Below are 24,262 nucleotides of genomic sequence, written 5' to 3'. Positions count from 1 at the left end.
AATATTTCACACAACAATACTCGAGGTACATGATTCCTCGCCGGTACTGGAGGCAGAGAGCGGATGCTTTGTTAGCATGTGCGAGATGCTATGGGACTACATCGAATCCACGGCTGAGCCATGACTTGTCCCGACCTGTGCAATCGTATATCTCGAGATCCCGTGATCCGTACATCAACTTGTCCATCGAGCACTATCTGTTGCAAAAGTCCTCACCGGACTCATCAATTCTGTTCCTGTATGTCAACCGGCCGAGTATAATTATCGGTCGCAATCAGAACCCATGGATCGAGGTGAATCTGGGCCTGCTTAAAGCCGGTCGATCCGGATCTGAAGCTCAATCCAAACCTGAGACCGAACCTCCTGGACTCGGAGATGTGGATCTCGTGCGCAGGCGGAGTGGAGGGGGCACAGTCTTCCACGACGAGGGGAACGTGAATTGGGCAGTCATATCGCCTTCCGGTCCTTTCACCAGGGATAAGCATGCCGAAATGGTTGTCCGAGCTCTTCGCAATCTTGATGTTTCCAGATCGAGAGTCAATGAACGACATGATATCGTTCTCGATCAAGGACAATCCACTCACACTGGACCCTGGGGACCGGAAGAGGACACTCACTCTACGCCATGGCAAAGTGAAGACCCAAGAGCACTGAAAGTGTCAGGGTCGGCGTACAAGTTGACCAAGCACCGAGCTCTGCATCACGGAACTGCTCTGCTGAACTCGCCTAATCTGCAAATCATCCCGCATTACCTCCATTCCCCGGCGAAAGGTTTCATCACAGGCAGAGGCGTAGAGAGCGTGAGTAGTCCGGTAGGCAATATTCTGCTGCAAAACGATGACTTCATCGATGAAGTGCAAAGCGAATTCCGGGCGATGTACGGGGGAGCAATAAGCCCCGAGTCAGTCGGTGAAGAATGGATGGACATTGAAGAGGTCAGAAAAGGATGGACAGAATTAACATCTCCCGAATGGACCTATCTGCAAACGCCACAATTCTTGCTATCGAGCAACTTGGCAGAGTACGCATCAGGTCACAAGGCCACTGGATCAGCTAGAGCACCAGCCACTGTAAGTGCATCTCTGATGGCTACGAACTTATACTGACGAGACCTCAGGTGCACATGAACGTCAAAAATGGCGTGTTCACCGGGCTTGACTTGGATATCAGGGGCATAACGCCAGAAAAGTGTGAACGTCTCCGAGAAATAGTATTCGAACAACAGCATTTGCATACGGTCAGGGACTGGCCTGGCCTTTTCAAGGAAGCTGGACTAGAAAGCACGGAAGCCGTTGACATGGCGAGATGGATTTCGAAGATGCTGCCGACCGTATAGAACTAACGGAATGGCGAGAACAATACAGAAATGGCAGATCTATCTATTTTACAAACATCAGCGGCGTGCTACGCAGTGATGTAGCAAATCGCTATCGGCAAGGAATCTTTTGCGAGTTTGACAGGATGGCTTTGCCTGAGTTCCATTTCATCTCACTATATACTGAAAGGAGCATTTCTATGTAAATAAATAGTAGTAGAGCATCTCCAAGACTGTACGCGAAGCAAGGTACGGCGCTAGTCCGCATGCGGAAGCCGTACGTTTACGCATCCATCCTCCATGGTCGAGGGCTGACAATAGTATCCGCAGCAAACCCCCCTGATACAACGTTGCCTTTTGCGTGGAATACAATCTGTTTTCCTACATGCCGACAGTAGTGGTATAGAGCAACGATGAGTAGGGTATGGCTAAAGAGGACCAACACCAGCACGAAGGGGAAGAGCTGCAAGCCCTCACTCGCTCCCGCTCAGCATCTCCGGACAACAGCAGCAGCAGCGACATCATAGGCGATCAACAACAGCAACAATCACATTCGCAAACACGACAACAGAGACCCTCGATACATATTCCCAGAAGACAGTCGTCCCTCGCGCATCCCCGAGCTGATGGCACGCCTCGTACACAAAACAGAGTCCGCTTCGATGTCGAGGACTCGGTGCATAGCGTTTCCGCCCACGAGGACGACGAGGACGATCACATCTGGATGGAAGAGGAAGACTACCTGAGCGGCGGCAACGGACACGGCAGCAGATATGGCGGGCGAAGAGACAGGGTCGGGCAACGGGCTCCTCTGCTCACGGATATCGAAGCTCCCAGTATCATCGTTGCCGAAAGTGACTTCAATCCCGAAGACCTTCTGGAAAGCTCGCGACCGAAGAGTGGGATGAAAAGTGCCTTTATGAATATGGCCAACAGTATCATGTATGCTTCTTTACCCTGCGCGTTTCCCTCATCCTGCGTCGTGTGTGCGCGCCGAGACGCTGATGTTGTCATAGTGGTGCAGGCATCATTGGCCAACCCTACGCTCTCAGGCAAGCCGGCCTCTTGACTGGAGTCGTGCTGCTTGCTGCCTTGACTGTGACCGTTGACTGGACTATAAGACTGATTGTCACAAACTCCAAGCTCAGCGGCGCAAACTCCTTCCAGGCCACCATGGAGCACTGCTACGGTAAATCTGGACTCGTCGCCATCTCCATTGCGCAATGGGCCTTCGCTTTCGGTGGCATGGTTGCCTTTTGTATCATTGTTGGAGACACGATCCCTCACGTCATGACATCTGTCTTCCCCAAGCTGGCAAACACACACTTCCTTTGGCTCCTGACCGACAGGCGAGCTATTATTGTTCTTTTCATTCTTGGCATTTCTTATCCCCTTTCGTTGTATAGAGACATATCAAAGGTAGGTCAATACAACATATCTAAAATCGTTTCCCCAGTTCACTGACATCATACGTATAGCTTGCAAAAGCTAGTACTATGGCATTGCTCAGCATGATCATCATTTTAATTACCGTCATCACACAAGGTCCGCGTGTGCCTCCAGAGATGCGAGGTCCCATCAAGGGCTCCTTGCTCATCAACGACGGCGTCTTCCAAGCCATAGGCGTCATTTCTTTCGGTTTGTTCCACCCCCTGTCATGCCTATTTCTATGCTCTTCGCACAACTGCTTCGCCGTGGGTCGTCCTGAACCGCATTCTTACCACTCTCGCAGCATTTGTGTGCCACCACAACTCCCTTCTCATCTACGGCTCTCTGCGCAAACCGACGATGGACCGCTTCGCGAAAGTGACTCACTTCAGCACCTTCGTATCCATGATCGCCTGTCTGACAATGGCCCTGAGCGGCTACCTGAACTTCGGCTCCCTGACGCAAGGCAACGTGCTCAACAATTTCCCGACCGACAACATTATGGTCAACATAGCTCGTCTGTGTTTCGGACTCAACATGCTCACGACTCTGCCCCTTGAGGCTTTCGTCTGCAGAGAGGTCATGACCGAGTATTATTTCCCTCACGAGGCATTCGATCCGAACAGGCACATCATCTTCACGACGGCGCTGGTCATTGCCGCCATGATGATGAGTCTGATCACCTGCGACTTGGGCATCGTCTTTGAACTCGTCGGCGCCACCAGTGCGTGCGCGCTTGCGTATATTCTGCCGCCGCTTTGTTTCGTCAAGTTGAGTAAGAGACGGACTTGGGAGACCGTGAGTTTTCTTTTCGCTTTTCTTCTTTTGAATCTATCCTCTTGCTTGTTGTCGTCTATGAGCGCGGTCCGGCTGACGTCTTCTCTTCGTGGCAATGATAGTACGCAGCCTATGCATGTATGACGTTCGGCTGCATCGTGATGGCCATTAGCGTCTTACTTTCCGTCTCCAAGATGATGAAAGGTGCGTTTCCATCCCGAAAGATCTCATTAGAATCCACCTCTGTACCCTATCATCTTCCTCTTCATAAAGCACCGAACGTGAGCTCAACGAAACTTACTAATTTTTCCCCTCGAGCACAGGCGACACCGCAGCTCAAGCTTGCGGTTAGCAAGTTGGACACGATACACATATCCAGAGACGTCTATCTAGATCTCTTCTTCCTTTTTTCCTCCTTTTTTCCTGTTATTCTTCAAAGTCAAAAATTTACAAACCCTCGATAGATACTCCAAGCGAAAATGCAAAGAACAAATGCAAAGAACAAATCAAAGAAACTAATGTGTCTTTTTCTCTCCCACGTTGTGACAAAGAGCTTGCCGAGAGGACATCCTATGCTCTCTGCTTCATGGGACCATGAAGGAAAAGAACGCATGTACTGCACAAGTGCTGTTTATCGTCCTTTCTCCCCTTTCAGTAAGCACTTCCGCCCATGTTCCCCAAATGCGTGAAATGGTTCAGATCAAGCAAAGCAGAGAAGCTAGCACGCGCCCACCTACCTGTTCCTTTAACATGTGAACCCTCGCCGTAGCAGACAACACCACCGAGAGCCACGACATACTATACGAACCATACATGTCGCGATGGCAATGTCAGATGAACCAAACGGCAGAAGAAGGGGAGTGACCACGGTCTAGCTCTAGAGAGCGACGAAGAAAGAACAGAGCCAGATCGTGGTACCCATCAGACTTAAACTGCCTCCTCCTCCTCCTCGGTCCGGTACAGTCAACGCTCCTAGAAAGCAAGCTATTACCTGCCGGATATAGTAATTGTACATGCGTCGCCGCAGTTTAACAGCTATGTGCACATTGCGTGGCGCGCATTGATCTCGGTCGTAGCAGCAGGTCCAGATCTAGCACGGTTCCGAACGGATATGCCAGCGGTTGTGTGAGCAACATGAAAGACGTACGCGTACAGCACGGTCTCTTGTGCTAGCTTTCGTGTTCGCTTTTCATGCTTCTCTATGCTTTGCTAAGGTCCGCAGACGACACCGCCTTAGCTGGAGGAAAAGTAGGGTAAGCATCGGAAATGACCGAGAACTGTACTTATAAAACGAAGCCACTACTGTGCTGCGGCTTTGTTTAGGTGGCTCGCTGGTTTGTGGGTATTATTAGGTAGAGAGGGCGAATAAGTGAAGTGAGGAGTGTATCCGGTACTTAATCCACTTATGAGGTTCTTCCCTTGTATTCGTCATGTACAATACAGTAGCTGTGGTCTTATACGAATAACATAGCTAGCCATCGATAAGTGTGACATCTTCTACCTCGGCGGTGACCTAACACTAGATATTAGGGACAAGGGACCTAACGAGAATGGAAAGGTTGTAAGAAGTGCAAAAATGATACAAGAGTCCATAAACCGGTTTTCGGTACGTTTATGAACTTACGTTGCGACACACTTAGGAACAAGAGATGCTGTGAACCCCTATGCCTCTGCTGTAATTGTTAGTCTAGAATAGGTAGAACAATCCTACTCGCTGTTTAGGTTAGCGACAGTGATTCTCGCTAAAATCCCCTTCAGCTACTAAAAGAATGGGTTTTACTCTAGCTCAACTAGTAATTTGGTTGTCAACTGCGGTCGTTGCGAAACAAAGTCCGCGCCGAAGCAAAGGGAGGAAGGATTAATAAGCACCACCTTATCCTCCCGTGCCTCATTCACAGTATATCATGTTCGCGGAGTGCTAAGCATCGCGCGCTGTTTTGTGAGTGCATAAATGATGGGTTGATCGGAAGTCTAACTTTATTTCGGTCTCAAAGCTTCGAATAAACTGTATTTGACGGATGTTAGCGTCCCATGAGACGCATGCATATGCTACTTCAAGCACATGGTGGTAGGTTCTCGGAGTCCGCCCCTCTTCCTGGGCAGCTGTCGATCTTCTTTTGCGAAGTGTACGTCGCATGTATGGTTGTAGGTGGCAGTGCTGCACCACAGGCTGTTATGATCACAAATCATCCGTAGCCGATCTCCAGAGGTGAAGGTAGCGTCCTAGCCTATTATCTCTTGTCTACAAGTGATGCCGAGCTATTTAAGCACGTCGATGATATTCGAAAGATATGACTGGCGGTCCGCAGGCGTACGAGTATGGGAATCATAGCTTTGGCGTCGTGGCGGACCTGCCTCCGCGTTTAGCATTCCCGCATTAGGATACTTGTAACGCAGATTGCTTAGTAGAAAATCGTACAGAAGGAAGCATCGTTATCGTACTGTACCAGTACGACCACGGAGATGCTGTACAAAGATCAGGGGGACTACTCGTACTCTGTCCATCTTAAGTGTCCCGGATCGGTACGGATCCCTTACTTGTAGGTTCTTCGGTATTCGTGGAGAGCACCAGAAAACTGGTAAACTCTGTTATAACATAGATCGAGACCAAATTCGCCTTTGGCTTTCCACACCACTAAGCTCCGCATCTGAACATAATGAGTATAGTGCGATCCGATCATAGCCTTAGCGGTCGGCGGTGAGAACACCGCATGTTTGACACGAACCAACTTCGTCCGGGAGTATCTCCTTCCTCTAGAGGGTTCGGCGGTACCAACTTTCTCTCGACTCATGACGAACAATCGGGATTCAGGAAACAGCAATGACACGTGGGTAACGTCAGTGTGGTGCATCCCGACATTACGTTCTTGCGAAGACGACCTTGCGACCGCACCAGCATGAGTCGTAAGCAGAAAGCATTCGGCAAGAGTTCTCGGCGTCTCGGCTCCTCGGAAGTGTTTTATGGGACACTTCGTGACGAGGCTTCCGATCGGCAGGAAATTAGCTGGGGAGAGTGTTCAATATTCCGCAGCAGTAGTGGCAATGTTCATTTACACAAGGCGTTTTTAGAGCGCGCAGTGTTATGTCTGTACGCACGAAAGAACCGTTCGAGTCGAGCAAACATGGACACTCTGTCGCTACGTCGAGGTCTACAGTTGCCAGTTGGGCTAGGATGCTAGCGCGCGCAAGCTGGCCTCGTGTGCTTTGTCGTTTATAAGGTATAGGCACGTTGCGCTCTTTCTGTGACGAATCTGCTATGAAAATTGGTATATTAGATTATTGTTGGCTTTTACTAGGATTGCATGTGCAACGGTCTGGTTCGGCTACATCTAACACAAGGACGGGTACGAGTAGACGTATAAAATGCTTTAACATTCAGGCTTGCATAGATCCCGGTAGATCAAGCCAGTGATGCACGGCTACCATGATCGTGCGGTGTATGTCCCGGACCCTCAAGCCAGAATGACTAGACTGGAGATCCTCCCTGCGTAAGAAGACGCCAAGCATAGATTAGGTCGCACAGACGATCGGACGCTGCACGGAGGAGTCTGTTCCGCAGGTGGATGGTGTTCTGGTCGGAGAACACAGAATTCAATTCGGCGGATGGTACGGGTTGTAGCTGAAGACAGACGTAGAAGACATCATGTGATAGTCATTCGTAGACATGTCAGTGTGCATCATCTGCTGAGGTTGGTACTGTGGCCACAAAGTCTGCGAGCCAACCGTTGGGGTGGTCTGCAAAGGCGTCGAAGAGTACCTCTGACCACGGGTACCGATATCTTGCACTCCTGGTCCAGGAATTGGTATGCTGTAGTCGTGCTGTGGGAGGATGGTGTAGCTCTGCTGCACAAAGGAGGGTTCGTAAACACTTCCAGAGTCATGCCTTACTTGTCCGCCACTCGAAAGAGAGTCCAAGGGATCATTACTTAGCGTAGCTTGAGTGAAAAAGACGGATACATATGGTGTATTGGGGTACAGCGCATCAGCTGAAGGTTGAAACTGAGAAATGTTCTTGGCAGTCTCTGGCAATGTTATTCCCCACTGCTCTGACAGTCGCTCGATAATGCCGATGCAGTATGCCGCGTAACGATGGTTGATGGACATTGTGTGCAGGTCTTGCAAAGCCTGGGTGAACTTCAGCGCGGCATCTGGCGAGGGAAGATTCATCATGTGAATCGTAGCAGCCGAGGTGACTGTGACGGTGGTGGACAGCGGGACGCGACGCAGTCCGTACATCCCGCGCATCGCATTCATAAGATTCGAAATTTCGGTAGCGCAGTAGGTGCATATCTCTCGTGGATATAGTCCTATCGCAGACAAGTCGAGTTTCGTGAAAGGTCGGAAAAGGCTAGGTCAATTAGCTGGAACAAATGTGTTCAAGGGGGCCGACAACATACTGCAAGACACACATGTAATATGACATGTGCATATTCATTACATGTGGCATCGCTGTGTTATGGAGATGGAATACTTCGGGCATTTCGTTGAACCAGATTTGGTAATCGTTGTAGGCTGCAGCCAATCTGCGGGCTGTAAACCTTTCCTTCGGAGCGTAAAGATGTAGATTCACATTGTTGACGATCTGATGCAGTTTGCTAAATTGGCGAATGTAGAGGAGACATTTCATGGGGACCTGTGGAACTGGACTTGTCGGCTGGTTCACGTCCACGTAAGGTTGCCAGACGAGATTGTCCATTGCGTCTGAGGCTTGGGCTAGGACATGTCAGCTTCAAGATGTCAGCTTTGGAGCATACAGGCGCTTACGCAAGTCCAAGCTGATGGCGTTACTCATCAACGCTGACGGTCGGCCGACACAGAGACAGCAGCACCTGTCGCACAACGTTAGCAAGCTCTTTCGCAAAGCAATGGATACATAAACTGGCCGAGAGGCGTGGCGAGTAGGACTGGGTGCTCCTCACATTTCCAAATTAAAGATGCCCCAGAACGTTATCTTTCGCAACTCGGTGTCCGTGGCGCGAAACCCCTGTTGGGTCTCTGGTGGATCCTTGAGGTGGAGACCCAATTCCATAGCCATGCGTATACATCTACCGGATAGCCGATAGCTGACATGGTCCCGGCCTGCTGATGCCTCCCTCATAGCTAGGACCGCTATTGCTTGCACAGCCGATAGAGATGCTTCATCTGTCTGTCTGTCGAGCTCTGTTGCTTCTTTGTAGAAATAATCGCCTGCTGTTCCTGCAGCTGGGCGATCGGAGAAGAAGCATGCCATGGACAGTACGGCATTGATCAATAACGGGGTACAATATCTCGAGCGGCCGTGGGACATGTCCTTTAGGAACAGCTCTTTTGAGAAGAAAGCATTGTTAGGATGTACCCAGGAGAAGTATAGGTCAAGCAAGTGCTGCACGAATTCGGCATCCTGTGGTATGCGGAACCAGACGTCAGGTCTATCTGGCTGTGATTCTTGAGGTTGTTGCCCTGTCCGGTGCCGCTCACTAGGGCTCCTCGAGCTACTCGTTGACTGCAAGGGTGTCGACCCATGGAAACTACTACTCGGAGTACCGATTTGTTCTGAGAGATCAGTGTCAAGAGTACGCAGATTCAATTCGGGATTACCAGCACTAAGAGTATCGGCAAGCGTGTCGAGTCGGTCTCCTCGCCGGATGCTTTGCACAAGAGTCGATGCGTCTGACTCTGACATAGATCGCAGAGAGTTCACAATAACATCTAGAGCATTGTTCTTGGCCTGTAATGAGTGGATGTCCTTCCGTAGTGCGCCTTTCCGACGGTGATCAGTGTCCTGATCATAACTGCACTCTGTGCGGTAGACAGCTACACATGTTGAACAAGAGGGTAAGCCACCATCGCACTGGATTGAGAGTCAGCAATCGAACAATACAAAGATTCGATCTTGTTCTTGCCTTGCTCTTGCGCTTGCGGCATGGGATACACGCTGATGAAACAGCTTTTCTCTTTGATGATTTTGGAGGTGTGCTGTCGCGGCCCGCGCTCGAACCCTGTTCATCCTTGGGAAGAAGTGTCCGCGGGGTCATCACGAAGACGACTCTGCTAGAAATACCAGACTTGCAAGGGCAGCTCACTACCAGAGAAGCACGAGCCGGTGGCCAAGGATTCAAAGAAAGTTAGTGGTTTGAGATGAAATTTCAAAGAAAATGATCACAGAATGAAATGAGCCTCAAGAAAAAAGAACGATTGTGTCGAAGAATGGGATAGTCAATATATTATTATGAAGACGCTATCACATTGGAGGACTCAGGGAATGTGAAGAGACGAGAAGTCTCGGTAAGGTACTCGACCATGGCAAAATAGACGTTTGTCAGACAGAGCGGCGAACAATTGTCCCTCCATGGTCTGGCAAGCACGATCGCCGTGTGACAAATATGGCTTTCTCAAGAACATAAGCTTCCAAGTGAGATGGGCAAATACACCACCGTTTGGGCGCTTGGCAGAGACGACCTGCTAAAGGCGGATACTTGGCGGATCCTCGAGTATGCCTTGCGGTAGCGTCGGTAGGGGCTGCGCCAAGCCCAGGTACTTGCATATAAGAAACGCCCAGGCGAGTCATATCGCCGAGTTCCCGCCTGAGTGTCCCAGTCCAGTCAATGTTACAATGACAGTCATTATGAGTAGGTGGCGAACACTGAGGCTCAGACTGTATATGATGCCTTGGCACTGGGCTGGTGGAGAAAGATCGTCTCGCCGATCCTACGAGCAAGCCGTCCAGCCCCAGTCTTCAGTGGATACAGGGCAACTGGGAGCAATCGCTTGTTCTGGCGGATCCGTGTTCCGCAACTTTGTCAGGGCTTCCATCATTGGACTTGCCGAGCTCCGCAGGGTGCTGCCCTGTGAAAAGCTTAATTCAACATTTGTTCCCGGCTTCCATTTCTTCCGAGAAACATGATGAACAACTTGAGGTATAACACAACACATGATGAGGCCTGTCATGTCCATCTACTGGGATAGCTACAACACTGCCACAGTCATTAGTAATCTGCTAGTAATGCGTCCCGAGTAAGAGACGTCTGATACGTCTACGAATCAGAAAGTCAAGGTCATACTTACTTGGAATCGGAGCCTGACGGCGAACGGTGCATCCGAGCGCAACGCCAAAGCAAGGTACTTTCGGAACAGTGTTAGTTCTGCGACGAGGTTAGTCTAAGATATGCTAGCCATCGACGAATGGGCACAAGATCACTCACTATCATTGCGAATACTGTATACGTGGCTCGCAGGCGACAGGCGTCAGCTAGCTACTTTTGGTGACGGTTAACATTTTCGCTTAGGTCTTAACCAAGGCACACATTCACGCGATGTGCCCAATCACCTGCTGAGTACTACTAAATATTATACCTTGCTGCTTTATGCGACGCTACATTCAGGAGGGAGAGCATTCAGAGGCTAGACGTTTCGCGGTCAAGGAATGTACAGTAGCCCACGCTGAGAGCTGAATACTCCTGAAAAGTGGTACCGGAAGCGACGAAAAAGCCACAGGTGCTTATTGATCGATGAACATCGACTTCACAATTGTCGATGATCCTTTGTTCGAGACAACCTAATGAAGAATTAATGTTCGCTAGCCTGGTGGTCCCTCGTAATTTCTACAAGTCTGACCCCTAGAACGGGTGGGGCCGTATCCTCGATGTAATATGCGAGATATTATGGTACTGTACTTGCACCAGCGGTATGCACCGCAATGCTCAAGAATTCGCATGAGTGGGTGCATTCGGACCAACTTCTCGAGGCGTCAATAAAGTTACGCACATGACAGCCGTTGAGCACTTTTTGAATGTGATCCAGAGCGCCGAAGAGATACCTTGAATAGACTTTGAGTCTCGGTAACTTGAACAGAGGGTACCTTGGCTCTCGTGCAATCTGCGGGCTCTTGTTGCGATGCTTAGGAATGACTGTCAAACTTAATGGACGGGCAAGGTACAAGAAGCTTTGCGATGCGCTGCGATATGATATTGCTAGCGATCTCATAGCGGACGGTCAAAGGAGCCGGTCCAGGACACCGTCGTAAGGCCATGACTACCATGATTTTTTGGTTCGGCGAAGAGCTGGGCTCATCCTTATGCTGAACAGATCTGATCGGTGTATAGAGGTATATATGATCATCAAAGCTTGTCGGACTCATCTAGATACTGGGATCTGACAACATCAAAACCGTTTAGTTCGTTAGGCGAACTGGTATTAACTCTATTCTTGGGAGTTTCCCAACGATAGGACAGCCAAGGCAGAGTTCAGTGCTCAGGAGCGCGCAACGCCCGCATGCATCGTGGCTATGCAACGAATTGATTCCAAACTACTACCTAAATTGCACCCCTTTGGACGGATCCCACCTGTTGTCCGAGTGATCTCCACGGAAGTCACCGTTCATAGCTGCCGGCACTGCTGCAGGATTGCCAGTACCGCCAAATTTAATGCCCATTTCCGGGGTCCATATCCCTGGCGCTGGTGCTGGTGCCACAGCTACAGGCGGCGGAACAACGTTTGCCCTCGTGGGCATTGGAGCAGTAATAGGATCTGTACGGGGGACATTCGACATTGGTGATTGATGTTGCAAAAGTGTCTCCTGTTGCTTCTGCTGTCGGAGGTTGGTATGGTTCGCGTGATGTAAACTCATTTGCGCCATGGCCATACTGAGATCTGATTCCATGGTGGCTGCTTCGGCTCGTCGCTGGTATACAAAATTCCGGCACTCATCTCTAAACCGCGTCACTATGCCGGCAAGGTCATTGTAAAATTTGCGGCCCGTGTCAATGTTTGAAATGATTTCCTTGTAGGCGAGGAACGCATTCTCGAGGTTTTGAAGCGCCTGTTCACGCTCCCTTGTTGAAGAATCTCCCTTGCGCGCTATATTGAGAGTACCGTTGGCACGCTGTAGCTGCGATAGAAGTTCGTCTTGCTGTCGTTCTTCTTGAGCGATGTCGGCTCGATCGGCGGAGTACTTGTCCAGCCTTGCATCGAAGAAGTCCTCGAACTGTACCGCTTCGATGGTCTGCATCGGGAACTCTCTTTCCAGGCGTGCTGCCTGCCTTAGCAGATCAGGATGAATGTCATCTGCCTTTGCTTTGGCGCGTAGGTCTTCGATCTTACGTCTACGACGGTTCTCGAGCCTTGTAACCTCGTTCAACGCGGCACGTAGGTTGTTTGCTTCAAGCTCCACCTTGGCCGTGAGTGCAGCGCGTCTGCTACTAGGTACGTAGTCCTCAAGATCACGGTCTGTACCACCGAGCAGACGGATGAGGCTTTCGTTTTCCTTCATCTTTTTTTGGATCAGTCTGTCGCTGTTGCCGGCTTGTCTCAAGTAGCCTTCGATATCAGTGACCTGTGAGTAAAGCTTTGGTACAGCCTCATGTGATGGCAGTCGATTCCACCGATCTGTGCCGAACTTTCTTCGCGCTTGCTCGTCTTCCGCGGCCTCAGAACGAAGCATGTTTACGCCTTCTTGATAGACTGTACTGTCTGACGCTTTGAGTTTCTCTGTATCAGCTACAGCAGCCTGCAAGCGGTGGAAGCCATTCTGTTGGCGGACTTCCTCAGCGTGAGAAGCAACACTGGGCGGTATGCCCAAAGGCTTCTCCAATGCTTGCAAAGAGCCTGGAAGATTGAGCGACTTCATGAGCTCGTGTATCTTCATGGTCAGAGCATCTAGCTCTTGTATGATGCTATCGTTTACAAGTCGATCTCTTCTGTCTGCGTAGATGCTTGCAGCCACGTGAACCGAGTAAGGGACCAATTTGGAAAACAAAGGCTTTCCAAGCTCGCCGTGGTCTCCCAACATACTTGACGAATCCGAAACCTCCTTCGGCACCTTTGCAGAAACCATGTTCACTCTGTCAAGGATCTTGAGTTCTGACTTGGGTGGCACAGGGATTAGGTAAATCATGTCGTTGTCCTTCTCGGCCCGTTTGAGATCTTCGGTAATCTTGCTCCTCAGTCCATTCAGGTCGTCTTGCACTCTCTTATTCACGTATCTGGCTTCCTTCAAGGCCTCGTTGACGCAGCTCAGACTGTCCTTCAGCCTCGCCACCTCTTCGCCATATTTTCTCTTCTCCAGACAATCACACGCGGCTCGATATTGAGCAGCGGCAGCAAAATGATGGTGCTTCGCGTTCATATGGTGTATCCACTCGCTGCTGATAGCATCGCTCTTGATAGCCCAGTCACCAGCCTCACTATAGAAGTCGGTGACTTTTGCGGCCAACTTGGCTATTGTGGCATCCTTGAGTCCGTCTCGACAAGCCTTTTGCCAGAAGACCTCCTGAGCCTGACCGAGCATCAGTAGCTCGAGGCTCTCCAGACAATTCGTGTCCATGTCCTCCGGAGGTGTCGTTCGCATCTCTGGGACTACTGTGGTCTTCAAGTGAGACAAGACACCTGCTGACTGACAATAGTAATTGCAAGCAGCTTTCAGACCATCGAGACTATTTCTGTTGGAAGCCATGGCGAGCTGCGAGTACATGGCTGCGAGATTGAACAGGATGTTTGCGAGCTCGAAGCGGATGTTGTCCTGAGATATTGGTCTTTGTGTGTTGTAGCCTAACGCCGGATACCAGACGAACTCGACGCCTACATCCACGGGGAATTTGCCGCCCATCCAGACAAGTTGAGCAGCATATGCTTGCAGCTTGCGCACTCCGCTCGCGTGAGGCTCCAGCGCATGAACGGCGGCGTGTCGCAATCGGTCGATAGATTCGAGGTCATTCTTGAACATATCCGGATGTTGATCATATTTGGAAGAGATATACTGCTTGAGAGCCCCGCTGACGGCAACATTGTGAGTGCGACGGAAGGGCAATTGAAGAAGATTTCTTGTTGGTATCAGTATAGAGGTTCGAGATGATTCAAGAGAATGAAAGTCGGTTGACATACGAGGCCATGCCTGCCAGACAGCGACCTGCTGTATCGGCAGAATAACGAAGTGAGGGAGCCTGCCGTGTACATTCACGCCTTACTAGACCTAGATACCTATGTGAAAGGTGGTAGGATGTCTTTTTTCTGGTTCGATTAAGCAACTGTCCTGTGCGACTAAGGAAGGCGTGCGAGTATCCCGTAATTATCTCCAGCTGTTGACCTTCTAGAAAGCGCACGTCATGCTTTCGCGGGGTCGATTTTCATATTCCAGGGCTGGCTTGGCATAGAACTTGGCGGAGTCCGCCCGCTTCTGGAGGGATACAGTAACGGTGATTAGAAGGAACACATGTAAAACAACTACACAGGTCGAGGGCGGAACAGGTAGCCTTGTCGAGGCTCGTGTGTCTCGCCTTGTTTATCACAGGCCAACCTGCAGATCGATAAGTAGCATAGATATATCAATATCGAGGTCATTTGAGTTTGTTTATTCGGCTCTTACACTGCAACACGGTGCTGTGCTACAAGCGCGTTTGATCTATCGTGTCGCACGCCATCCCGTGGCTGTTTCGGAGTGCACGCGGTCTCTGGATTCCGCTCGATTACAAACGTCGTGCCTTACTCCGGTATGGCTTATATAGCCGCCCCTTGCCCCCCTTGAGGTTATTGCCTTTTAGACACTCCAGACCAAACTTTGCGCTCTCTTTGTCGATAACTCAATCCACATATTCACTCGATTGCATTGCCGGTACACTATGGCTGAGCACACTTACAAGTTCAACGTCACCATGACCTGTGGGGGTTGCTCCGGCGCTGTCGAGCGTGTGCTCAAGAAGCTCGATGGTAAATACCTTACTTCGGAATCACAATTCTTCGACACCCCAGCGCTGATCTTTTTCTGCTGTAGGCGTAAAATCATACGATGTGTCGTTAGACACTCAGACCGCATTCATCACCACCGAAGACGGCCTGGACTACACTACGGTGCTCGAGAAGATCAAGAAGACTGGCAAGAAGGTCAATTCCGGCGAGGCTGATGGCCAGGCACAAGCCGTATGAGCTATGCATCTTCGTCCGGACGCATAGAAACCACACTGGCGGGAAGACCAATCATTGGAGCATCAAGCATGACCCGGGAAAGGCGTCGGCTTGATCTCCAGGTGCTTGAGTGCTGAACTGTGCGCCTCTAGCTCGACATACTTGAACAATTATTGATACCCTTGCATTACATCGTAGCAATCCTCAGACTGCGAGCATATGCGCGAATTACCGCGTTATTTGCATATTCCTCCTTCAGAATCGAGACTCAACCTTCTGCTGCGTCCCGGCCAACGCCCACTCACTCCTGTACTGTTTGCTGCATACCTGGTCCGCATGTGACTTTGTGAAGCCTTTCGCTTCGACCGCTGGGTTATAGCCCAACTTGTTGATTTTGCCTACAGTTTGCGAGTCCACTGGCGTGGCAAGTTTTCCATCTGCTCTCTTATACACTGTGACCACAACAGCTCCACCAAGACCAAGATTGTGTTGCAGTGCAACCTTTGTACCTTCGACCAGCCTGTTGTTTGCCCAGCCACGAAGGTGCCATACCAACTCGGCGCACTGCGCGATGCCACTGGCGCCGAGCGGGTGGCCCTTGGAGATCAATCCTCCAGACGGGTTGATCACCATCCGTCCTCCATAAGTGATGTCCCCCTTTCGTACCATTTGATGCGCTTTGCCATGCTCGCTCAAGCCTAACGAGTCGATGACGATCATTTCGTTTGCGGAGAAGCAATCATGCAGCTCACACACTTTGATGTCGGAAGCAGACGTTTGAGCTTCCGCCAAGGCCTTTTCGGCTGCTACTTTGGTCATCTCAAATCCCATAAGATCTATGCTGCTTCTAGAGAAGAGCGACGGCGCGTCAGTCGCCATGCATTGACCGGCAATGAGAATGGCTTGGTCTTTGAGGTCAGGTCTAGCGTCTAGAAACTCTTGAGAGACCAAGACTGCTGCCGCACCACCATCCGAAGTTGGGCAGCATTGCAACTTCGTGAGAGGCTCGTGTATGGTTGTTGAATTCATGATTTGCTCCAAAGTGTACTCGTCCTGGAACTGAGAGTAAGGGTTCCTTTTCGAATGCTCGTGGTTGATTCTGGCGATCTCGGCAAAGTCTTCCTTTCTCGCACCAAACTTCTCCATGTACTCGCGCCCAGCATTTCCGAACATCTGAGCGGCACCGGGAGCGTTTGTGATGCCCCTGGTAGCCTTCATCATATCAGTCGTTGTGCCAGTAGGGCTAACTCGATCGTTCCAGGCACTCTGCAAGCTTCCCGGGGCCATCTTCTCGAAGCCAACAACAAGCACACAGTCTGCTGCGCCGTATGAGATCATCTGGCGGCCTAAGGCTATCCCAGTCGATCCAGTACTACAGTTGTTGTTGACATTGTAGATGGGTATCTGTGTCATACCGAATTGATAGAAGACTCTCTGACCACAGGTGCTGTCACCATAGCAGTAGCAGGCCACGCCCTGATCGACCTCGTCGTAGTTGATCTGAGCATCCAGCATGGCCTTGACACCTGCCTCGAAACCGAGCTCGTTGTAGTCGACTTTGCCACGAGGCTTGATGAATTTGGTCATGCCCACGCCTAGGACGTAGCATGGTTGCGCTGTTTTACCCATGTTTTACAGATGATATTGGGTGTCTAGAGGGTTGTGAGATGATCACAGAACGAATTTCTTTTCGAGAGTTTGGTAAGATGTACGAAGCTGACGAGTCTTTCACTGGATGCTGGATATCCACATGCTTAAGTCCCTTATTCTCGTCCGGGAATGATTATATATATGCTATGTTGATCGCTATTACTGGGACGTTCATACATGGAGTCTTTGTTGCGGGGTTAAAGCTACCATATGACTGTGGGGAAACCGAACCGAGGTATGCTTGTCTGTCCAACGTTTCTCCGTTACTGCCGCCCCGAGAGGAACCATTCCTCCTGTTGTTGACGATAAAGTCTTCCATACCGGACTTGGAGTTTGTTTCAATGACGGAACCTCAAGCTGAAGTAATCTACCGTCCTGTCATGGCCGAAGGCACTGTTTCTATACACATTTGGAGAGAGTCAAGGTAGAAGATGCATCCGCTAGAAAGAGAATGGCCAGCGTTCATTGGTGGGCAAGGTTGGCCTCGTGATATATATTTAGTCGGCGCCTTTTATGTGGAGCAAGTATATGAACTGTACCTCCCCCACACTTGACATACTGTGGAGCAAGTATTGTCTCGCCAGGAGCATTTCGTCCCATCTTCTCTGTTATACTCCATTGGTCCAAAGCATCTGGTGGACGATTGGTGAGACCAGAACATCTGCATCACAAGAACTCGAGATAACGACCAACTCGATCCTCAGAAATGGCAGCTCAATTGAAGACAGATCGACACGCTCACGAGCACACTGAAAGCAGTCCAGTGACGATCGAGGCGAAGACTGTGACAGTCGATCTCAAACGGGCCGCTCAAGACCTCGACTATGCCAAATCAGCAGTGGAAGGCTACAAGGGCTTCGCGGTCTACGACTCCCGGTTCGCGGACATAGTCAAAGACGCCAAATTGACCCGGATCCAATCCCGAGAGTACCAATTCGCGCACGAAGCAGGCGTATACATCAAACGCACCGACAAGATCTACTTTACTGCAAACTTCCAAACCTGTGATCCCATCCACATCTACAGCGTCGAGCACTCAGCGCCGCACACGGTCAGCAAAGTGGAGCACGCCGACGTCGTGCAACCCAACGGCGCATGCAACTACAAGGACAAGATCCTATACTGCAGTCAAGGCTCACATACCACCCCCTCAGCCCTCGTCCTCGTGGACCCCACTCCCTCATCCCCATCCTCGGAAATCCTAGCGACAAACTTCCAAGGCCGCCCCTTCAACAGCATCAACGACGTCGTGATCCACCAATCCAACGACGAACTCTGGTTCACGGACCCAACCTACGGCTACGAGCAAGCCTTCCGCCCGTCCCCAGACCTCCCCTCTCAAATCTACAGATTCAGCCCCTCGACAGGCCAAATGTGGATGGTCGCCGACGGCTTCAGCCAATGCAACGGGCTGTGCTTCAGTCCCGACTATACGCACCTCTACGTGACCGACACAGGCGCCTGTCAAGCGCACGACGGCGGCCCCAAAGACGGCCACAATTTCTCCATGAACCCGCGGCTGCCGGCCACCATCTACGAGTACGACGTCGTGGACAACGGCACGCGGCTGGCGAACCGTCGCGTCTTCGCGTATTGCGACACGGGCGTGCCGGACGGCATCAAATGCGACACGCAAGGCAATGTCTACTCGGGCTGTGGAGATGGCGTGCATGTCTGGGATGCACGCGGCACGCTGCTGGGCAAGATTGTCACGGGTGCCGTGTGTGCGAATTTCTGCTTCAGTAGAGGCAAGGGCGGCGAGGAGGGCATTTGGATGTTCTGTGAGGAGGAGCTGTATTTCTGTCAGCTGCGAGATGGCGTCAGGGGCGCGCTTGTGGATATCGAGTGTTTGTAGATGGAGGGTTAGAGAAGTGGATAGGAGAGGAGGGGCTGGTTGCACGTATATAGTGACATCTTCTTTGCTTGGGCGTGTAGTCACAAGCGTGAGATGGCCTGATGGTCACGACTACTAGATGTCACACTAGAAGCGAGAAGAGAAGATATGGGAGAAGCGAATATATTCGGAATTGCTTTGTGTTTGTTTTGCAGGAGGGTTTCTTTAGCCATCTAGTATAATAGTACAGCTGAGACGTTCTGGATCTACCACAAAAGGGAGAAGAGAGAAGTGACAAAATGAATAATAGGTTCTCGTCGATCAATAGGACGCCCTCCCTGATCACAGCAGAGAAAGAGTATTCCCATAGACATGAACCCCAGCTCATTCATCTTGTGTCCGCTCCCATCCATTTTCCCTTCGAGTCTGTGCGCGCATTAATCTAATAAAATCAGAAAGCCCCTCTTTCGAGTCGATTGATAAAACAAAAAAAGCAGAGTCGTGATCGCTCGTTGCCCGTCCCAAGCGCAGAGATTTGTAAACAGAAACTTCGGATTTGGACTTTTTGCGAGTCGGGGAATCTTGGTTGAAAGAGGAAAAGACAAAAACTTCAGATATGCGCCTGCGAAATCCCCAAAGATGCTTTTTCTTTTTGTTTCCCACCCCAAAACCAAAAACAGTAACGCCGTTGCTAGAACGCAGATGTAATAATGCATGAAAGTAGCGATGAAGTGGGGCGACTCAAGCAGCAGCAGGGTGAAGCGCTAGACGCTGTTGATGCGGCTGGCTGGACGGCTTGGTGCCGGTGAGATGAGATGCAATAGCGGTCGCAAAAGACAATAGACCGAGTAAAGGCAGAGATCGCGCAGCGGCTTATGCAACCATGGCAATGCGCTGTCTTTCCCGCTCGAGAGCAAAGACCTTTCTGCTCATTTCGAGGACAGCCTCGAAGCCCTCTCTTCCGCGGATGGCGTTCTGACGAAAGCGCTCGACGGTAAAGTCCTCGATGCTGTTCTTGATCTTTTGCCATCCGCCGCAGAAAGCGATGACTTGTGCGCTTTGATCAAAGGTCGTGCGGTTATGCGGAGATGCGGCCGAGGGGCGGTAGACGACTGTCTCGCGGACGGAAAGCAGATCTGACCAGGTCATGTTTTGGCTGCACATGGTGACCTTCTTTGCCTTTGGGTCGACGTAAGAGGTTTCGAAGACATGCGATACTTCTTGGCCGCCGAGGAAGGAGTTGAGCCATTTGGGTGCGGATTGCTTGCAGGTGATGAGACGTTCTGTTCGGAGCTGTTGTGATTATTAGTCTCCTATAACTATTTTCAGGGTGTTTTTGCGGAATCACTCACAATACCAGTCTCGGCATCTACGTGGCGCGCAAGGGTGTCGACGGCGATAACGTGCGTGCTCTGTTCGTTCCAAGGACAGTATTTCCTCCAGTTGGCGGTCGACACTTCATCCCACGAGTACTCGAACTCGTGTTTTGACTCGAAAAACTTCATTTTGATGTGCGTGCGAAAGACGAATAAAGCCGGAGGGATAGCGATATGCGAAGTCTGTATGTATGAATATAGATATACGGCTTGACGCGAGCAGATTCAACAATTCAGTCAAGAACGATGAATCAAAGTATAAAGCTCGGGTATTTTCCTGTGCTGGATAAAATAGTGGCAGGCAGATGATAGAGTCGCGAGTTGTTCCAGTAAAGAAACAGTCGAAATAAGCTCTATTATTATTTTTTGGTCTTATTCAATGTTATTTTCTTTCGGTCGTGTGCCTCGTACGAAGAGAGTGAATGATCGTGTGTGTGTGTATGCAGGAGAAGCAAGAGCGAAAGGCCGACAAATACTGAAACAAGGCACACAGGAAAACGCGGGCGAGAGCGGCGGCGGCGGGCGAGGAGAAGGACGGGTATCAAAGCTCAAACCTCGTTGGACCAACCGAGACTCACAGTGAATGGCAAAGGCACAAAGCAAGAGAGATCTCCAGTCCGTGAGAGCGACTCGGAGTGGAAATCCCATGGGAGAAGCTTCCGCTCAACCCTCTTTTTTTTGCTCTCTCCAATCCGCGTCGCCGAAACACGAAAAACACCAACGCTTTTTGCCTTCCATCTCCGCCGTTTACCTTTATCTCCCCTCTTTGCTGTTATCTCCGCCCCAATGGAGAGGGTCAAAGGGCGCAGGAAGGCCTGGCCCTCCCCATATCCCGGACGCCACTCTTAATTCCGACGCTCACGCCGCAGAATTGGCTATTTGCATTTTGCATGTGACAGAGCTGGAGGCAAGGGTTGCACCCGACCATCCGGTTGATTCCGCATTACACTCTAGGAGATCTTGGGCGAATCTTGTGTCCCTGCATGACTGCGCATGTGTGCATGTCTCACTGAGAGAGGAATGGTCTATGCTGTGTATACTGTAAAAGCACTTCATGCCGCGACAACTCTTTCCTGAATACCTCAAGACGGCTATATACTTGTAGCTCTTCCTATAAGTAAAAGTCGCACGTGCCTCACAAAAATCACGATATGGAAAATTCGTTCGAGGGCTGCTCGGTTGATCCGAGCAAGACTGGATTGACTTGCATTATGTTAAGTAGCGTAGTAACTCATGCAGTATAGATCTTAAACGAGATCGTCGCGGTGACCTGGGAGTGGTCTTCCTGTAACATCTCGCATTGTGCATTCCATCAATCACCCAAGATTCGATTATCATTCCTGTGATGATATCAGATACTCTCACAAGTATCATCCCATGATCCTGTCCACCATGACGCTGATACCCAGTAGATCCGCCAATCCCCCCGTAGTGAGGTCCTCGTGATTGTTGTTCAGCAGTCATTTAGATTGCTGTCATTCGAAGTAATCAACTCTGAGGATCCCCTGTAAATTGCCGCTATTCCCATACAGATGAGGACCCCCGATATGCATTCGTTCCAGTGCTCCCTATCGTTGATTAACGAAAGAGCGGAAAAGCAGTCGATATTTGGTCATGAGTGAAGCGAAGCACTCCTTTGATTGTGGATTCCAGTGCCCTCATCCAGAATTGACCGGAGAGCTGAAAAGAGGTCGCTATTTGGTCCGAGTGAGGCATAGCACTTAATGGACATGTGTGCTCCAGTGCCCTCTGTCAATACCCATTGTAGAGCTGAAGTCGAAGTCGCTGTTAATGTCGAAGATAAGAATCCAATAGCTCAGCGCAGGATCCGATTGAGCGAGTTTGTCTTGTTGGCGTCCGAGTCATTGTCGGATTTTGCGTCACACGGCCCTGGACGGGGTGGAGGCCATCACTGCTGGGGCGACTGAGTCTATCGGAGGCCTCTCGTAGCGAGAAGCCGTAGTGTGGCAAGAGAAAGTGTGATTCCAGCTTGCGATGTGGCTGTTCGTTTGAAGTGGATGCAATATGACTTTTCAACAGCGTGGTCTTCGGATGGCAGGCGAAGTTGCTGAAAGTGTGTGTTGTTGTCCAGAAGCGGAGAGTCGCTGGAGTAGCCCTGTCGTCTGGTCATGCCTGTCGTCATTTGCCTGGTCTCCCTGCTGGCCCTGGCTTTGTTTCTACCTCCTACCTGCCGGCCCATCTACTGAAGTCTCGCCGCCCCGGAAGCACATAACGTCCAGCAGCGGCAGTGCTGGGCTCCTGAGGTGAGGACGGTCGAGAAGGCGGCGGGGTTGATGAGGGCGTGGTCAGTGGAGTGATTGATGGCGACCCTGAGAGGGAGATGGAGGAGGTAGCCGAGAGTGCCGGAAAAAGGGGACGAGACACGGGCGAGGATGACCCGCAGAGGGGCTCGAAGGTTGCGCCCTCTGCCAGCCAAAATGGATCTTTCAACTGTCTGGAGTCCCACCCATTCTTATACATCTCACTAGCCCCCTCTTGAGATATGCGGTCGCGCTTGTAGATGACCAGGTCCAACATAGAGCGCTCAGTGAGAGCTAAGCAGCTTTTCTCTTTGACGTATCGAAGATAGCACCACTCAATCGTGTACTCCGAGTTGATGTTGACACATGAAGGGAGAGACATCTGTTGTCCTTCTTGCAGGTGCAAAAGGGGAACGCTGCACGTCGGATGTTGCCAGTAGTTGCCTTGACTGTCCACAAACTTGCGAGGATCCTCCACGTGATCGGGTCGCTGATCATGCTGTATCGGCATGTATCTCGATGGCCAATCTGGATCAAGAGATTTCTTGACCATGACTCCTGAAGTCAACATTGAGAACGTCAATGTTTCGGAGATCTCGTCCACCGAGGTCACGAGCACAGGGTGACACCAGGGCAAGCCACCATTAGGGACGAACTCTCGCTTGAATATTGACTCCTCAGGCACGGAGTCCTCGCGGCCTAACCAGAGTATTTGTCCACTTCTGGGGAGCTTGACATTAGAGGGTCTTGGGCCTGGTGTGATACTTGCCTTGGACACCGGCCGAGCTGCCGCTCTCCAATCTTTGCTGGAATCCCACGGATTTGTCATTGCGTGGATTGGAAGCAAGAATGTTGCAACTGAAGCCTGCTACAGTGGTGATGAGTGATTCGCTTTCTGGAAAGTAATTGAAGTGAGATGGAGCCTTATATGTATAGCTGGCGTTTTGACGTAACGCGACGTAACGCTGAATATGCTTAATACGAAGAGGTGAAGAGTTGCAATGAATTGCAGAGGTTGTGTGCTTGTGGTGTTGTGTTCTCGTGTTCTTGTGTATATGTATGTGTATATGCGTGAATGTATTCTCAAAGGACAAGACAAGTATGCTCTATAATTTGATGAATTCAGGTATGGAGAACGAAAGTATCGTGAAGCAAGAAAGAAATCCTTGAGGACAGTACGAGAAGATATACTCACCTCACTCACCTGACACTTTTCAGTCATCAACACCGAGAAAATTCGTTTCTATTTCGAGCCACTTAGTGAGAATACGTTGCTATACCCGTGCGTAGAGCAACACCCATCCAGCCAATACCTGAAGTGTGTTCGCTTTGAGCAGTCAAGTTAGTTGCAGCGAGTGGTGGTCGAAACGCGTCATCCTGATTCGTCGGCGTTATGTCCTTTTCAAAAGGCGAGTTGTAACGCTCAGTCCCAGCGTCGTTCCTTCCTTTGCAAGACTGGATGGTATATAGAATGCAAGCCAGTCGTATTCAGAGAGGATGGCGTAGTGAGGTAGCCCTTCGTAAGGTACTGAGGATTCGTTCCACTGTCAATGGACGGCTGATGTTGATCTTGCTCGTTGAGGCTGCGTACGGTAGCTAGTGTGATCATCTCGATTATCAAGTTAATCAGATCTTGATAGCATTAATGCCGTAAGTATGCTCCTCGAGTATTTCGATATAGTACGATATAACTAGCTTCCCCGTACGAGGACCGCGGTGTCGTCCTTGCGGACCATCATAGCGGATC

The 24,262-nt window shown here is 50.5% G+C and overlaps 8 protein-coding genes across 9 annotated transcripts; 4 read left to right on the top strand and 4 right to left on the bottom strand.

Moving 5' to 3' along the window:
- Positions 1-29: 29 nt before the first annotated feature.
- AAFC00_002555 (uncharacterized protein) lies at positions 30-1,336 on the top strand (the record flags this gene model as incomplete). 2 transcript variants are annotated; one of them, XM_069341889.1, is made up of 2 exons in its annotated part: positions 30-1,070; positions 1,118-1,336. In XM_069341889.1, the coding sequence occupies 2 exons, from the start codon at positions 30-32 to the stop codon at positions 1,334-1,336; spliced, it is 1,260 nt and encodes a 419-aa protein (XP_069198396.1). The 2 variants fall into 2 exon arrangements, with proteins under 2 accessions (XP_069198396.1, XP_069198397.1); XM_069347733.1 differs by lacking the exon at positions 1,118-1,336 and having other exon boundaries at positions 30-1,106.
- A 403-nt stretch (positions 1,337-1,739) lies between these two features.
- AAFC00_002554 (uncharacterized protein) lies at positions 1,740-3,872 on the top strand (the record flags this gene model as incomplete). The annotated part of the gene is made up of 6 exons (XM_069341887.1): positions 1,740-2,257; positions 2,332-2,734; positions 2,794-2,953; positions 3,048-3,541; positions 3,643-3,724; positions 3,844-3,872. 6 exons carry the CDS (start codon positions 1,740-1,742, stop codon positions 3,870-3,872), a joined length of 1,686 nt encoding a protein of 561 aa, XP_069198395.1.
- A 3,239-nt stretch (positions 3,873-7,111) lies between these two features.
- Positions 7,112-9,534, bottom strand: AAFC00_002553 (uncharacterized protein; the record flags this gene model as incomplete). Its single annotated transcript, XM_069341886.1, has 5 exons — positions 7,112-7,868; positions 7,918-8,233; positions 8,285-8,349; positions 8,440-9,350; positions 9,403-9,534. 5 exons carry the CDS (start codon positions 9,532-9,534, stop codon positions 7,112-7,114), a joined length of 2,181 nt encoding a protein of 726 aa, XP_069198394.1.
- A 2,273-nt stretch (positions 9,535-11,807) lies between these two features.
- On the bottom strand, positions 11,808-14,385 carry AAFC00_002552 (uncharacterized protein; the record flags this gene model as incomplete). Its single annotated transcript, XM_069341885.1, has 2 exons — positions 11,808-14,316; positions 14,378-14,385. The coding sequence occupies 2 exons, from the start codon at positions 14,383-14,385 to the stop codon at positions 11,808-11,810; spliced, it is 2,517 nt and encodes an 838-aa protein (XP_069198393.1).
- Positions 14,386-15,111: 726 nt separating this feature from the next.
- Positions 15,112-15,415, top strand: AAFC00_002551 (uncharacterized protein; the record flags this gene model as incomplete). Its single annotated transcript, XM_069341884.1, has 2 exons — positions 15,112-15,199; positions 15,264-15,415. 2 exons carry the CDS (start codon positions 15,112-15,114, stop codon positions 15,413-15,415), a joined length of 240 nt encoding a protein of 79 aa, XP_069198392.1.
- Positions 15,416-15,649: 234 nt separating this feature from the next.
- On the bottom strand, positions 15,650-17,023 carry AAFC00_002550 (uncharacterized protein; the record flags this gene model as incomplete). Its single annotated transcript, XM_069341883.1, has 1 exon — positions 15,650-17,023. One exon carries the CDS (start codon positions 17,021-17,023, stop codon positions 15,650-15,652), a length of 1,374 nt encoding a protein of 457 aa, XP_069198391.1.
- Positions 17,024-17,750: 727 nt separating this feature from the next.
- AAFC00_002549 (uncharacterized protein) lies at positions 17,751-18,899 on the top strand (the record flags this gene model as incomplete). Its single annotated transcript, XM_069341882.1, has 1 exon — positions 17,751-18,899. One exon carries the CDS (start codon positions 17,751-17,753, stop codon positions 18,897-18,899), a length of 1,149 nt encoding a protein of 382 aa, XP_069198390.1.
- An 852-nt stretch (positions 18,900-19,751) lies between these two features.
- Positions 19,752-20,383, bottom strand: AAFC00_002548 (uncharacterized protein; the record flags this gene model as incomplete). The annotated part of the gene is made up of 2 exons (XM_069341881.1): positions 19,752-20,171; positions 20,231-20,383. The coding sequence occupies 2 exons, from the start codon at positions 20,381-20,383 to the stop codon at positions 19,752-19,754; spliced, it is 573 nt and encodes a 190-aa protein (XP_069198389.1).
- Positions 20,384-24,262: the final 3,879 nt, after the last annotated feature.

The sequence above is a fragment of the Neodothiora populina genome (genome assembly GCF_041146345.1).
Source record: "Neodothiora populina strain CPC 39397 chromosome Unknown canker_contig_15, whole genome shotgun sequence".
NCBI classification, from domain to species: domain Eukaryota; kingdom Fungi; phylum Ascomycota; class Dothideomycetes; order Dothideales; family Dothioraceae; genus Neodothiora; species Neodothiora populina.
Note: the sequence above shows the minus strand (reverse complement) of the source record. Positions and strands in the feature narration are given on the sequence as shown.